This window comes from Nicotiana sylvestris, chromosome 12 (assembly GCF_000393655.2).
Source record: "Nicotiana sylvestris chromosome 12, ASM39365v2, whole genome shotgun sequence".
In the NCBI taxonomy this organism is placed as follows: domain Eukaryota; kingdom Viridiplantae; phylum Streptophyta; class Magnoliopsida; order Solanales; family Solanaceae; genus Nicotiana; species Nicotiana sylvestris.
In genome coordinates, this window is record NC_091068.1 from 167,202,919 (window position 1) to 167,219,778 (window position 16,860).

General features: G+C 38.2%; 1 protein-coding gene across 1 annotated transcript; it reads left to right on the plus strand.

Moving 5' to 3' along the window:
- Positions 1 to 1,049: 1,049 nt before the first annotated feature.
- On the plus strand, positions 1,050 to 4,381 carry LOC104246136 (uncharacterized). The gene is made up of 4 exons (XM_070164827.1): positions 1,050 to 1,287; positions 2,036 to 2,356; positions 2,891 to 2,958; positions 3,052 to 4,381. Exons 1-4 carry the CDS (start codon positions 1,050 to 1,052, stop codon positions 4,009 to 4,011), a joined length of 1,587 nt encoding a protein of 528 aa, XP_070020928.1. The 3' UTR covers positions 4,012 to 4,381.
- The last annotated feature ends 12,479 nt before the right edge of the window (positions 4,382 to 16,860 follow it).

The following is a 16,860-nucleotide window of genomic DNA, read 5'->3' on the forward strand; positions in this document are numbered from 1 at the left end:
GTATACAATGATATGCACGATATATAATATGATATACATTATCAGAAATGTGCCTGAAATAGAACTTTCGGGTGACTTGCCATGACATGACAAGTGTATATTAGTATATCTCCCTGAATATCCAAGTATATCTTCCGTATATATATTAATGTAACGTGTATATGTATGCATATTCATAAAAATATGTGTATGATATATAGTAATATACAACGTAATATATATTCATCTGTCTTTATCATATTAAGCCGACATAGACCCGTGGTTTCATACACAAATGAAATTTCTTTCTTGTTAGAAACAAAATAAATTTTACTCAATTATATTACCCTTAGAGTCAAAAAATGTGCTATAAAAGAAACTTTCCGATAACCTACCATTTTTTACGGTTACAAAGGATAACCTTGAAATTTTTATGGGATTATTGTGGGGCTGACGGAGGAGATCTAGTGTGGCTTGAGAAAAATGTGAAGAAAGAGAAGTAAAATTATAAGATTATAAGGGTTACATATTGCTAATTTTTGTGGGCTATGTGTGCCAATGTCAATTATTGGCTAAACAGTTGCCAAATTCTCTTTAGATTTGTATATGTGTCAATTAGTAGGGAATTTTTACACAAATAGTCGGCCATATTTATTGTTTATTTTTTCTAGCTATCTACATGGTCTATACATTGATTATACATAATTATATACATATAACACAAAATTATGCTTATATAGTTTAAGCAATTGGGTGAACGGCTATTTGGGTTAATTCTTCAATTAGTAGAGTGCCGACCAGATTTGTTTGGTAATTAACTCTAAATTGGCTTGGGCTTTTCGAAAAGGAATTTTTACCTCCTATAGCAAAGGTTGATACCTTATTTATTTTAAATAAATACCCTTTTAAAAAATTATATTCCATAGCTACCTTTTGCTTTTTATAGCCAAATATTTATTTATGGTTATCTCCTACCCTTAAGCCATAAAATACTCTTTGTATTATTTTATCTCTCATTCTTTCAGATTTTTCTCTATCCCCTCTCTCTCATTAGGGTTAGAGTTTATTATATGAGTGCCCGTATTTTCCAATCTCAATTCACCTACAATTTCATCGTTTCCCCTGGCACTAAATTCCTCTGTCTCTATTTTTATCCGACCGACTTCTCTGGATTCAACAAATCTGAATCTATTTTCTCAGTCACTGCTAATAATTATGCCCTCTTGAGTAGCTTCGCTTTCCTCACTGTTTTTGCTAGTGACGATGATGAGTCTAGTAAAGCAATTCGAAAAGAATATGTCATCAATGGTGAAGGAAATTAGGGTTTGTTCTTGAACAAAGACGACGGAGTTTGGGGCTGAGCAACTTGATTTTCTGTTAATATATTTCAATGTATTTTCATGTATTTCATTGTATTCATTGTCTTTTTTTAATTGTAATTCAATGTATCTCGTTGTATTCCATGTATTTTATTGTATTCACTGTCTTTTTTAAAATTGTATTTCAATGTATCCCGCTGTATTTTATGTATTTCATTGTATTCACTGTCTCGCTATATGCCATGAATGTATTCGTATATTTTTTTAATTAATATAATTTATATATTCAGATTTATTATACAATTTCTCTGAAGATTGCTATGTTTTTGGGGTATATTTCGGTTGAGAATCTTTTTTATAACTGAAAATACAAAATTTGTGTGTTATAATTGAGTTTGTTGAGTTATATTCGGAGTCTATTATGTTAATTGATTCACTTTCTGTTTTAAAAACAGTCTAATCCTCTATTTCACGCCGTGAATACAATCGAATACAATAATTTGTCCAGCTGTAATCACATGTTTCACTCCATGAATACAGTCGAATACACTCGAATACAACAACTGATTAGTTGAACTTCCCTGATTCACGCCTATTTTTGCTACTGTATTCATGAACATAATAGCTTAAATACATCAAATACATCTTATAACCATAAAAAATGTATCTATAATCCGTAATATAACAAATATTATTTATAAATGGTTAATTACTACTAAAATACAGTACTTTATGAGAATTTCTCTTTGAAAAAAGCACGGGTAGGCCCATTTTCGTTGGCGGCAAAAAACCCCTTCAATTGGGCGGTATAACCCTTCATTGCTACCAGAGAGCTAAAACCCCCGTTTCTGCTTCTGTTCGTCAGCTTCTCCGGAGCTCTTCCGCCGTCGTTCTTGGCGGCGCAATCATGATGAAACGGCATCGCGAAGAAACCGATTCCAATGGAGCGCCGGCAATCGAACCTGCGACGTCGTACAACACGGTTTTCGTAGATACCAACTTTGATACTCACTTAGCTTTAGTTGTCTCCGACTCGGATTCTGTCTTCGATCTCAAAAGTAATTTTCCCCTTTTCTCAATTATATATACGTATTTTTTAACTTTTCACAGGCTGCTGTTTCATACATTTTCATCTGTGGATGCTCTGTTAGTGAAATTACTTTGACTCATCATTAAAAAAAACGTTGACGAATTGGGTGCATTTGCACTCACTGCTTGTATGTTGGGTATGCCAAAAAGGTAAAAATTGTTGGTTAATTTTGTATGAGTTTAATTTTTATGCGCTATGTACTTAATGTGTAAAATATTAACACAATTGGTAACTTATTAGGTAATCACAAGTTAATCTCTCGATAAATATTAATTGTTAATCTGGTAAGAATGGTAACTGACCTGTTATCCTATGTTAAATTTGGTGTTAATTTTTTTTTTAAATTTTCGGTGTATGTAACTTAAATCCATTTTGTATCCAAAGTATGAATTTCGCGTTGTTGGTTCTAATTTGCTTATAAGTGATTTTAGATTCTCAATCAACGAATAGTTAAGTTACAAAAGAGTTGAGTTGCCTGATAAAACATGTTTGTGTTAAGCAGAAAAGGTCGCGTTTGAACATTTAAGGTGCTTTCCTGAGATGAAAGAGTTGAAGATTTCTTCAGTGAAGGTCTGTTGCTAATCCTCCAACTCATTGTTTTTTTTGTCTATATATATTCTTGTAAAATCATGATGATCGATGCCTTTTGTTATTCCTAAAAAGGTGAAACGGAGAGGACATTACTATCACCTATCTGATACTATGCTTGTCAGAAGTGTTTTTGAAGGTATAAAAAATGGCTGGTTCCTTTCTATTGATGCTTCTAGCTGTGACCAACGGTTACTTTGCATCACATATGCGCAAACTGAAGCTGACAATCATTCGTTCACTGAAATAGAGAAGGTTTTTGATACTAATGAACCTTACCCAGCTCACGGAAACTTGGCTTCAAGCTCCATTGTGAGAAAGAAGAAAGTCGCAAAGGTCATTCGTGAATTCAAGACCATGGATGAATTACAGCAACTTTCTCCCGGAGCTGGTCCTGTGGCTAAGAAGCGTCACATAGAAGAAGGCCTTGCCACAGATACCCACACTTCAAAGCATGGCATAGATAATGATGCTTCTGAATTTAAGGTTGTTGGAAATGATACTAATGAAGGAGAAAGAGAGCACATAAACACGAGATCCAAAAATGCCAGTGCTGAATCTTTACCTTCTGATCACAGTAATAAGGTGTCAAAACTGGGAAAGAAGAAATGTAGGATGGGTGGGGCAAGTGCTGAAATCTCTGCTGTGCAGGACGCGCAGTGTGGGAATAGGAACACTGATGCACTTGATGAAACATCACAGTCTGGGACTATTGCGAATAAAGTGAAAAAATTGGATAGCTGTCAGGGTTCCACCGGGTTTAATCGTAGGGATGTTGCAATTCCAGAGAACTCCACACAACATAGACCAATAATAAAGGCAGCTTTAGCAGAAGCGTTGGAGGACCAATCTTTGAGAACAAATACAGCCCATCAGAAAAGGAAAAAGAAGAAGGGAAAGGACTCATCCACGTGCCATGATGAAGGAGTTGAAATGAAGATCTTTGACAAGTTGACTGATGTTGACACTACTATTCAATCTGGACTGAAAGAAACGGTATGCATTCACAGAAAAAAGCAAGATTATCTGATTTAAACATTCACTTTTACAGTAGAACAAGTGTAAACAAGGCATCAATGCATGTCAAAAAGAGAAATGAACGACGAGAAAAAGTTTAAGAGTTAAAATGATATCTAACCATGCTGCTGCATTGAATCCAACTGATATCATGAAGACCCAACCAGTGTTTTTAACAGATTTCTCTTATAGTCAATCGCACATGTGACTAACAATCCAAACTTTTCTGGCACTTCTAAATTTGTTATAAGAAAATGATCAGTTGGAAATTCATAATGCTGACATTTATGATAGTCGTAAACAAAATGTCACTGTTGAATTACTGTCTGTAATATAAATGTGAAAAATTCTTGAAATTACCGATACAAGTGTAATGTTTGTTAGTGATTTTTGCAACATTTATGTGACTCTATACAACATTAGAAACGGTTGCCATATCTGTAATTTCTTGTAAAATATGTCTTGCTGAGGCAATTGCTGAAGGTGGTGTAGTGTTACACAATGTGTTTCATGCACTTCATTTTAACTAGTCTTAGGGTACGTTCGTTGTGCGTGTACCCATATTATAATCAAAATCTTTATAAAAATCACATAAATATTATTAATCTAGATATAGAATTTAAACTAAAGGAAATAGTTAACTTCCTAAAAATATGAATGTTAATTTTGTTTAACTAATTCTGTAAGAAAAGAAACGTTGCCCCACAAAGTCCTGATATATTTTATTGGATTTCGATACATGGGCTTTGTATTTAATTTAAAAGCTCAGAATAAGCACAATATGTTAATTTGTATTAGTAGTAACCTCTAAACTTCTTTATAGGAAACAACTTAAAAGGTTAAACTGAATGTAACAAGTTTGTATTATTCTAAAAAAAATGAACAATAAAGAGAATACTGCAATTATATAAGGAGCCATGAATATGCTATAGTTTTATTTATTATTCATTATTAAACAATTTTATATTTTTGTATGTATAATGTTTTGAAGAAATAGTACATAATTGAAGAATAATATGATCTATTAACATTACAAAAAGATATGTTCATCCATAAATAATTGTTTGTGTTATAATATTCTTGCTTTTGGAGACAAAGACACATTAACTATAATTTTATAAAAAAGCAAGGATGGTTCGTTTCTTACATTTAATTATATAAACTTGACACTTTCCAAAAAAAAAATGTTCAATATAAACACATAACATTTTTTTAAAACAAAATGTTAGGAGTAATTAAAAAGGTAAATAAACCATTCTTAAGTTTTTGTTTGATAAGTAGCAAAGTTGCCGAGAATTTGGAATGGCAAATAATTGATTCCTCCTTGAAAAGATATTTTTCTCTTTTATTTAACCTAGATTTTAGAAATTAAAGACAAATTGATTCCTTCTTGAAAACTATTTTTCTCATTTATTTATGATAGGAGTTGTGAGCACGTGATTTTTTGCCCTGTATGAATTACTCCCATAGATTCAAGAAAAATAAATTTCTCCCATTATTTGCAATTTTGTGGATTTTTGTGGCATTTTTTTGTCGACTGTCTGCATTTATCTGTGCACGTTTATTTTATTTAATTCATGAAAAATACAAAAATATGTTGCATTTGCATTTAGGATTTAATTTTACATTTGTTAGACTAATTAGCAAATTAAGATGTTTTACAAAAAAAAAAAAAGTTTACTTTTGCACTTTTTAATTTTAATTTTTGAAATTTTGGTAGTTTTCCCTTTAAATTTGGTTTTTAATTATTTGTGGTAATTGTTCATCGGAGTTAATTAATTCAATGTGGTAGATTAATTTGATTTAGGAATTAATTTAGGTTTTATTTTATTTATTTAAAAGAAATTAAAAAGAGTTTGAAAATAAAAAGAAAATTGAATTGAAAGAGGAAGGAAAACAAAGAAGAGAGTCTATATTGGGCTAAAAACCATTTAAATTCTCCCAAGCCCAAAGATTCTACACTGAAGCTCGTCGAAATTGGCCCAAGATCCGTTGTTTTACCCGGTCCAGTTCCCCTTGTCCCAAAAATCAAAACGACGTCGTTCGGGAGATGATAGATCTGGGCCATTGATTTCTTTCAATCCAACGGCCAAGGAACACCCCTGTATTTTTGATATAATTTTCCGAATAACCTTTTATCTCTGTACTTCGACCCTTCCCCTTCACCTTCAACCCTAGACCCGCCGCCCTGAGCTTCTTCACCATCTCCGGCCGGCGGTGGAGCTCCAACCATCACCAAAATCCAGCCATACAACCATTACCCCTCCTTGCATCCTAATCCACCACCACTTCTCCCCAAATCATCACCAAATCGGACCAGTTTTGAATCTAAGAATCAAAGGAAAGAGAATCTTTCGGGTCCTCAAGTTCCTATGAACGATTCGTCTTGAAACAAATATTGTTCGTTTATTCTCAAAGAGAACATGCAGTTAATACCCGTTTCGAGTAAAATCGAAGTTGCATGGAGTTTATCAAGACCTGTCCGCATGGCCTTCGAGGCATTTTTTGTTCTTTTTCTTTCATCTCCGCCTTCTGTGTCATTCTTGAACTCGTATCCTTTTATGTCCGTTTTCTTTTTACTTGTCCCTCTCCCTTTCTCTTTTTTAGTTTGATTTCTTGGTTTGAATCTGGTGAAGTATTAAAATACTGAATATAGGTTTCTTTGCTTATATGGGGGTCGTACTTATTCCGCGAGCTTTTTAATTTGCTTATAGATGTTCTCGTGAATACTGTTTAGTTGCGCATATGGCTCGTTTAATTTCTGATTTTCCAGTCGTATACTTGGCCTTTGTTAAATGTGGTAATTTAGCTTAGTTATAGTTCATTAGCTAATTTTAAAGGGAGTCAGTCATTTGACTAAAATGTCTATTGTGAATTTGTTCAGTTGTGTAATTTTTCTGACTTTTCACTGAATAGTCAACATAGGATTCTGATTATGTTTGGGCCTTGGGTTCAATGCCAACCCATTGGCAAAGAACAACCCATTCATTTGGGACTTAAGCCATTGGGTCAATTCGACCCATGTTCTGTCTAAATTCTTAAAAGTAAAAACAGAAATTTAAAAGGGTAGTTTAGGGAAATTGGCTAGGGGAATATTGTGTAACTGAATTGGAAGCTTCTAGGAAGCTGGGGAGAGGGACTGTTCTGAAATTCTGACATTTGAACTAAGGAGAGTTAAGCAAAACCAAAAATTGACTAAGGTTTTCTAAGCAAAAATGAAAATGTAAAAAGGGTCTAATTGCAAAATTTGAATTCTTTGAGGATGCCCTAATGCCTTGCCTATACAGTCACCAAGACTTGCTATTCAAGTCAGATTTTGAAAAAAAAAAACTGAGAAGCTGGAACGGCTGATTACTTTTAAAGGTTTTGAAATTCCTGCATTCCATTGTTGAAGAACTATCAAAATTCTGCTGTTTCGATTTCTGACTTCCTTTGGTTAGCTAGAATACTTAAAAATTTCCTTAGATACACTTCTGGTTAAGAAATGACTTGAGCTTTTGGTTTGAAGTTGGTGTTTGCATTTGTTATTCCTCTACAGTTCTTTTGAATCTTCCTAAGCTGATTTCACTGATTTATTGGCTGAATCTGGGCTGATTTCTGCTATTGTTTGCTGCTGATCCTCTACTTCTCTTTGGTTTTTCCTTTGTTCATTACCAGGTATTTCCTTCAAACTATGGATGGAAATGAAGTTTGTTATGGATGTTATGCTAAAGTTGTGCAATCCAAGTTGAAGAAACTGATTGTTGTCCATTCTCTGTTGCATTACCACTTTAAAATCTATTGTATTTTGTTTTCATGTTCCTCCTAGATTCGTGTGAGTTATTTAGTTTCTGGTCATTATCGTTTAGGTTCTGTCATAGTGTTGTATAAATTTTTCTTTTCACTTGCTTAGTGTAAATGCTAGAAGGTCTATGATAACATGTATAAGTGAATTTTAGTTATAGGGTTGCATAAATCTTCTGCTTCTGTAAATCTTTAAATGTGACTGCATTACTAGGCTGTTTTCATTTTGTCATGAGCATGTCATTTATTTCGAATATGGGACTGCAGTCGTTTAGGAAATCAGAATCACTCTGGCATGAACTTGATACCCTTTGTAGGTGAGAGTTATTTTGTCATATGCTATATTAGATTAACATTGTTTGGCCCAGCCGTGCTGATTTCTCCTTTTCCGACAAGCACACTCCTGATCTGGGCTTTATGAAGAGCCCAGTTGCATTCTTTGTTTTAAGTCATGGAATTAGTAATTGGCCATTGGGTCTCTTAATCGATTTGGGTTCCTTTAATAGTTAAATGTAGGTTCTACTGATACTGGCCCCATGGTCTTTTTCAAACTTCAGATTAGTTTGGTCTAAAAGTAAATCAGTGGTATAATTAGGCCCTTCAATAAATTAAATAGTTTCTTAAAATGAATTCGAGGTGAGCTATATTAGATGAGTTACTATCTATGGCCCTCAAAAGCTAAGTTAAAAATACATTTGATAAAATAATTTGAGGCGCGCTGTGCCAAATAAAATCCCGAAACCCATGGCACTCACTCAATTAATTTAATCCTTAGAAATCGAGGCATGCCATTTAGTTGAATTTTCACGACCCTCGCAAATTTGAAAATGCGTAGTTGCTTTAGGCGCGCTATTTAATAATTTACCTTCCTAAACTCGGGTGCGCATTTATGTGACCCAAAATTCAAATCTCAACAATGTTAGATAAAATATGTTGAAGACTACGGGTGCATTTATGTGATGTGGTTCAAGATGTATTTTAAATGACGTTGCAATTTTCCTTAATTAAATAAAAGCGGTTATAAAGTTAAAATTGAACCATAGGCTAAAACATATATTCAAATCAGATAATAGGCCAATTGTAACAGTTGAGCGACCGTGCTAGAACCACGAAACTCGGGAATGCCTAACACTTTCTCCTAGGTTAACAGAATTCCTTACCCGGATTTCTGGTTCGCGGACTGTAATACAAAGTCAACCTTTTCCTCGACTCGGGATTTGAACCGGTGACTTGGGACACCATAATTATCCCAAGTGGTGACTCTGAACTTAAATAAATAAATAAATCCCGTTTCTATTGTCACTTAAATTGGAAAAAACTCCCTTATACCCTTACGGGGGTGTAGGAAAAAAAGGAGGTGTGACAGCTCTAGCGACTCTACTGGGGATCGAACCCAGAATCTCTGGTTCAGGGTTCAGAATTCGAGCTTAGATGAATTGTTATATTTGGCTTTATTCATTATCTGATAATGTGCTAAATGTTGCTTTTACCGCTTTGATATTATCTGAACTGTATAAACTGCTACGAAACTCCTCTCTTCTCTCTCCTGAGGAGTGCACGCTGGTCGTGACTTCTTTCTGTTAGTGTCATATCCCAAATAGAACGAGGTTCGGACCAGTTGTAAAGCCGGATGATCTTTTAGTTATCGGTACGCAGCCCCCCTCGACTCGAGTTGTCCGTTCGGGTAAGCCAGGTCTAGAACAATACACCCAGGTTTTAAACTTAGAATAACTCAACCTCATGTCGGATCCCTAGTAGGAGCGTTTGTTTGCATCACGTGCATTTGACTTTGGAGACTCAACACAGGGGTTGGGTCTGTCTAGGACAGGTGTACCTGAAATGAAAAGACTATCCTGATGCATCTTACTTGCTACCTATGCATTTATTTACTTCGGATTTGCATGCAGACCGACTTTTGAATAATAGGAGAAAGTTGAAAAAAAGAAAATATTAGTGTGAGGGCTAAGTGAGATAATCACCTGTTTTGAAAAATCAATGTCCAAATGGTACCAAAACTCCGGCAAAATTCTGAAAAAAAAGGAGAAAAAATTTTGTTTTATTTTGAAGAAAAAAGAGAAAAGAAAAAAAGGTTGGTTTTTGTTTTAAATTTCCCGAACTACGCCAATTTGGTTCTCACCAGATGTGGGATACGTAGGCAACCCCCATCGGGTCCAACTTCCTTTTTGCAAAAATAGCCCAAAAGGCATCAAATTTTCTTACTTTGTTGGAAATAAGTAAGGTGAAGTCATTCTTGTCGAAAATAGTCGAATGTCCCCAAAAGGACGCCAGAAGGCTGTTTTTGCAAGAACATCCACCTTTGGTCTCTTTTTTTGACATTTTGGCCGGTTAGCAAGCACAACCTTAAAATCTTCTCCCCAGAAGTGCTGAAAGGCCGTATTTGTAAAGCCGGGTTTTATTTTGAAATGAAAATTTGAAAAGAAAAGAGAGAAACAATGTTAACTTTATTTTTTGAGTCAAATGAGTCATGATTTTGCTTAATCACCCTAATAAATGTGCAGAATGAGCACGAGTCAAAGTTTGCCAATAACAATCATGAACAAGATCCCTTTGGAGTTGCATATGTGGTGGGAGGATCTGGGTAAATCAGAGCAAGATAAGGTCAATCTACATTTGGGAGGCCTCACCGGGTTATTGAAGATAAGGCCTAGAGGAGACATCATAAAGGCGTTGGTTACGTTTTGGGACCCAGCTCACAACATCTTGCATTTCTCGGATTTTGAACTCACACCCACCTTGGAAGAGATAGCAGGTTATATGGGAAGTACTGAAGGTCTGAGGCATAAGTATCTGATCGCTCTAAGAGCCGTTAACTCTCACAAATTCATGGATTTGCTAAAAATAAGCAAGGGGGTCTCGTACTTCGAGTTAAAGGACGATTTATCCACTCTACGTTTTATATACCAGAGGTACGGGCATGTAGGAGGATTCAACAACCTAGAAAGTGGGGTTTGTAGCAAAGGGAACCGAGCAAAATGGGATGAGCATAGGCGTTTTGCTTTCATGGTAGCATTTTTAGGCCTCGTGGTGTTTCCCCGGAAAGATAGGCATATCGATCTGCAGGTGGCTGGAGTCATCAAAGTCTTGATTACCAACTCCAAGAGCACCCTTGCCCATATGATAGTATCTGAGATATACCGAGCTCTCACAGCTTGTAAAACTGGGACAGATTTCTTCGAGGGATGCAATTTGCTACTACAAATGTGGACGATCGAACACCTGTGTCACCGCCCTCAGTATATGAGTTATGGGTCCGCAGAGAAAAGTTGCATTGAAGAGTTCGACACAAGGATTTCAGGGTTCAAGTTACTAGAGGGGTTTGGAGATTGGGTATCCCGCCTTCGCTCCATCACTGCGGGGCAAATAGAATGGACACTGGGTTGGCTTCCTATTGAAGAAATTGTGTATATGCCTGCCACCGGTCCTTACTTCCTCCTAATGGGTCTTCGAGGCATTCAGCCTTACGCTCCATACCGGGTGATGAGACAGTTGGGAAGGTGTCAGGTGATGCACCCAGATGATGATCTTAGTGTTTATGCGGTCGAGGTTAGCTCTGACGGCTAATTTCATGAAGAAACAGTTCGTTCTAGTTGGAACGAGTGCCAGTATTTTGACAGCGAACACTCGAGTGCGTGACCTATCTAGAGGCGAGGTCTCACCCGCCTATCTTGCCTGGTATAGAAAGAAGAACACCACAAGGGTTGAACCTGAAAGACCAGCCAAAAAGCCTCACATTAGAGAATTCGTTGAGGCGTCACAAGAACAGTGGGCTTGGTTGGGCAAGGAGAATGAGTACAGGGCCACAATAAGAAAGCTGGAAAAGTAAGTCAGGGATCTCCAATTCGATAATGGTTTGCAAGCCGCGGCGGATGAGGGTGAAAAGAAAAAGCTAGCCAAAGAAAATGAGGCCCTTCGAGCCCAGATTCAGAAAATGAAAATAGCGGCAGAAAATCCCACCAGAAGCGCAAAAGATGAAAAACTTATAAATAATCTTAGGCAAAAGGTGAGTGAGTATGGTTTTGATCTGAATAAGGCCGAGGGTAAACTAGCAAGGGCTCGAACAAAATTGGCTAAGAATGTGGAGGAACGAATGCGCTTGGTTAAACAGTTAACAGAGAAATATGACAATGAGATTGTGAGGTTGAAGAAAAGGGCTACCATCTTTGAGAACAAAATGATCAAGCAAGCAAAAGACTTTAAGGCAGAAAGGGTACACTGTTACGCAGCGATGACACAGTTAGAAAGAGATTTGCAATAACTTCAAGAACAAAATCATGTAGCCGTACAAACTTTGGAAGCTAGGGCCCAGCAGATTGGGCGTTTGTTGCAAGAAAAGGGTGTCATAAGAGAGAGAGTCAAAAGGATCGCCGACTACAACGCGATGAAGTGTAGTAGTTGTGAGGATATGAACAGATCCATGTTCTTTGCCACTGTGATGACCTTTGTCTGCCAGATAATGGAAGACCTCTACCACCTCCAAGGGGATTTAGCGCGTAGGCCCGTGGCGAGACCGAATGATGTCCCGCGGGTCCCAGGATCATTTGAGGCATTAATGTATTCATGATTTTTACTCGAGTCTGTATTTTCTTTCCGTTGGAGCCTGTTAGTTTGTTTTCGAGTATGTGTTTTCATCTTTCTGTTGGGGTCTGTCAGTTTGTTTTGAGTCGGTAGTTTCATCTTTTCATCAAAGTCTGTTAGTGTCTTTTTGAGTCTGTTAGTTTTTGAGTCGTTGTAACCAAAGCATTTTCTTTTTATGAAAATCTGAAAATCCCAAAATATTTTATTTTTACACTTATCCCCCAGAACTACGCTTGGTCTGATTCATGCGAGGTCATAATACGTAGGCAATCTCCATAGGATTCGACCATAATCAAAAGAAAAAATAGAAAAGAAGAAAAAAAAGAGGAAAAACAAGAGAAAAACAAGAAAAGAAAAGAGAGAAAAATAAGAAACCACGGGGAGGGAACAATGGCATAACAAGAAAAAGACATGCAAGAATAAAAATAAAGAGAGACCAAGCAAGGAAAGGCAAGAATGAAAAAGAGAAAAAAAAAAGAGAGAAAAGAGAAGCCGGAAGACGCAAGCAACCGATCAAATGCATAATAGAAACGGTTAACTACTTAGGTGCATTCACTCCTCAAATGTGCGGTTGCCTATCCGTTAAAGCCCTAATCGCTAACAAGTTTGTTATTGATGAAATTATAGTTCAAGCAGGTGGTTAGTTTGATTGGCATTCTGGAAACTCACTCCTACAACACCCGGTCCAAAAACAAGCTGAAAATGGCCAACCAGGAATAGGCAAGTATTGTCGATCCGTCAAAAGAGGTGGAAGAATCGGAGGTTAATTTGAAAGATGAGTTGTATAAGCTTAAGCAGCAGATGGCTGAAATGTACCAAGCATGGGCAAAAGGGCACCCACTGCCAGTTTACCCCGACAACCCTGCTTTTATCCCGCCATAGGCTCAGCCCCAGGAACCTCCCATTGTGAACTCATCTCCGGCCTTTTCCCTCTACCAACAATGCCACGACACCACTTCCTATACATCACAAGCTCCACCACCCAAACAAGTCCTGTACCCTCCTCCACCAGTCACTCCTGTTTTTGTGGCACCCCCACCCGCTGCATTACACCGATCCTCCAGTAAGCCTCTGTTCCAGACTCATGACAACCAGTATTACCCCCCGAAGCCCACTTTCAAGGTTCCAAAACCCTATTCCTACACTCCTCATTTTGACCTCCCTGCGAAAACCGAAAAACCATCTAAAAATCCCGAACAGGAGGAGATGTTCAGGAAAGTTAAAAGCCTGGAATAGTCATTCAGAGACATGCGGGGGTTGGGAGGTCAAGAAGTGTGTCCTACAAAGATCTATGTCTGTTTCCAGATGTGCAATTGCCGGCAGGGTTTAAGATGCCCAAGTTTGATTTGTATGATGGGCACGGTGATCCAATGGCGCATTTGAGAGGTTTTTGTAGCAAAATGAGGGGAGCTGGCGGGAAAGACGAGCTGCTAATGGCGTATTTCAGTCAGAGTCTGAGTAGTTCAGCGCTGGAAAGGTATACTCGGCAGGATCACGGAAGATGGTACACTTGGGATGATCTAGCCCAGGCATTTGCTTGTCACTTCCAGTACAATCTCAAAATTATTCCGGATCGTTTGTCTTTGACGAAACTTGAGAAAAAGCACAATGAAAGTTTCAGGGAGTATGGTTTTAGGTGGAGAGAGCAGGTAGCAAGGGTTGACCCTCCAATGAAAGAAAGTGAAATGGTGGATTATTTTCTGCAGGCTTTAGAACCTACTTATTACGGTCATCTGGTATCAGCTATAGGCAAGTCCTTCAATGAAGTGGTATAGATGGGCGGTATGGTAGAAGAAGGGCTCAAGACAAACAAAATCATTAGCTATTCGGCTATTAAGGCAACCACCCAGGCCATTCAAAGGGAAACTAGGGGGGGGGTAATTGGAAAGAAGAAGAAAGAGGATGTAGCAACGATCGATTCAGGAGCTTGGTTCGGATCCAGGGGTTCACCTCACCACTATCATCAGCCTCGTCCATACCACCAAACCTATCCCCATACCCCGTATAATCCACCCCAACACTACTACCCACCACCAGACCCCCATTTTTCTGTCCACCATGCCCAAATATACAGCCAACCCCCGGCCCACGTACAATGGCATGCGCTAGTCCCACAAAATACATACCCAGCTCCACAAAATGCCTATCCACCCTTAAGAGCCTACCAGAACTCTCCTGGATCAGGTTTCCGACCTAACCAAGCATTTAAGAACGAGAGGTTGCAAAAGAAGAAAATCTTCATTCCATTGGGAGAATCATATACTAGTTTGTTCCACAAGTTTAGACAATTGGGTATGCTGAGTCTGATCGAGCTAAAACTGCCAAACCCTCCCCCGAGGAATCTTGATCACTCTGTGAGTTGCAAATATTGTTCTGGTGCTCCGGGGCATGACACAGAGAAGTGCTGGCAATTGAAAACAGCTATTCAAGAGCACATTGATACTAATCGGATTGAGGTCCAAGCTCCGGAGGCGCCCAATATCAACCAGAATCCGTTGCCGGCCCATCCTGAGACAAATATGATCGAGATAGTGCATATGGGAGGGGAGCCCAAGAAACCTTCACAGACCGTCATGATGATTCGGTCCAGTGAAGTTAGGCCAGTTGAAAAGCCAACAAGTGAGAAATTAGTGATCAGGTTGAGTGGGGAAAATACTGAACTATCTGCAATAGTCAAGAAGGATACCCCAACTGATGTGGCAGTAAAACAAGAAAGAGCAAAAGTGGTTGTGCCAGGAGTGGCGAACAAGCCTGTTGTAATTGTGGAGGGTGCCCGCACATATCCTGTCATTATCAAGCCGGTAACTCAATTACCGATAGTCGGGGAGATGCTTTGCCCCCGAAGAGTTAAGAAAAGCTAAAACCTCCAAAGAGAACCCAGTTCTAGTGAAGAAAGTTGTGATCGAAGAAGAGGCAAAAGAGTTTTTGAGAAATATGAAAGTGCAGGACTATTCCATTGTGAATCAGTTGAGGAAGACACCAGCTCAGATTTCACTATTGTCATTATTCATCCATTCAGACGAGCACCGTCGAGCTTTGATGAAGATCCTGAATAAGGACAATATTTCTAACAAAATCTCAGTAAACCACTTGGAAAAGATAGCTAACAAGATATTTGAGGTAAATAGAGTCAATTTTTCTGATGATGAGTTGCCTGTGGAGGGTACTGAGCACAATAGAGCCCTCTATCTTACAGTGAAATGCGAAGATTCCGTGGTTACCTGGGTACTGGTCGACAATGGTTCCAGTGCGAACATTTGCCCTCTCTCCACTATGAACAAATTGAAGGTGGATGGTAAAAGAATTCACAAGAATAGTATCTGCGTTCGGGGATTCGATGGTGGAGGGAAAGATTTAGTCGGGGACATAGTGCTTGAGCTTACAATAGGGCCAGTTGAATTTACCATGGAGTTCCAGGTGCTCGATGTGGCTATTTCTTACAATCTGCTGTTAGGTTGACCCTGGATTCATGCTGCAAAAGTGGTCCCGTCTACTCTGCATCAAATGGTCAAGTTTGAATAGGATAGACATGAAATTATTGTGCACGGCGAGGATGATTTGTGTGCCCACAGTAATGACATTGTTCCGTTTATAGAGTTTGAAGACGAAAAGGGGCCATGGGTTTATAAGGGTTTTTGACACGGTATCGGTAGAGAAAATTCCAGAAGGGAAGTGTGTTCCAACTACAAAGGTAGCTGCTGCATCAGTCATAGTAGCCGTTGAAATGTTGAAAAATGGTTTTGTACCGGGTAAAGGTTTGGGTGCATCTCTGCAAGGTATCATACAGCTGGTGTCCCTCCCTAAAAACTTGGATACATTTGGATTGGGGTTCAAGCCCACAGTTGCGGACATAAAAAGAGCCAGAAAGTTGAAACAGAGGGCATGGGTCCTCCCAAAGCCCATCCTATGTCTCTCCAGATCATTTGTCAGGCCCGATACCAAGAAACGCCCAGCAACAATAGTTCCCAGTTCTGTGGTTGGTCATGATAAGGAGTTGCTTGAAAGGTTTGAGAAATTATTCGATGAGGTGAACATGGTGGAAGCTAGAGAGGGTTCTAGCAAGGCGGATGTGCAATTTGTTGGGCCTAGTGCAAAGATTAACAATTGGGAAGCTACTCCTCTCCCCACCAGGAAGGAGTTTTGGTAGTTTGCTTTGATTTTCTTTTAGTTTATCTGGATTATTCCAGGGTTGTAATTCAGATTCTATGTTCCGTCCGTTTGGATGTATAAACCTTGTTATCTTTCAATTTCAATGAAATGCAATTTCCCTTTTTCATCATTTCTGATAGTTTTATTTTTGCTTTTCTTTTTCTTCCTTGTACAGTTCTTTTTATGCTGGTTTCAATGATATGACATGCATGAGGAATCTTCGGCCCAGTCTTAAAAGCCAATCTAATTCTGAAATAGTAATTCAAGAAATAGAGTGTGATGATGAATCGGATTATGATGAGGATGAGGCCTTTGAAGAGATTAGTAAAGAACTAAGTC

Coding starts and splice junctions, on each gene's coding strand:
- LOC104246136 (XM_070164827.1), top strand. CDS start 1,050: ATGAGTGCCCGTATTTTCCAATCTCAATTCACCTACAATTTCATCGTT. Junction 1,288..2,035: donor AAAAGAATATGTCATCAATG/GTGAAGGAAATT, acceptor GTACTTTATGAG/AATTTCTCTTTGAAAAAAGC. Junction 2,357..2,890: donor TTCTGTCTTCGATCTCAAAA/GTAATTTTCCCC, acceptor TGTGTTAAGCAG/AAAAGGTCGCGTTTGAACAT.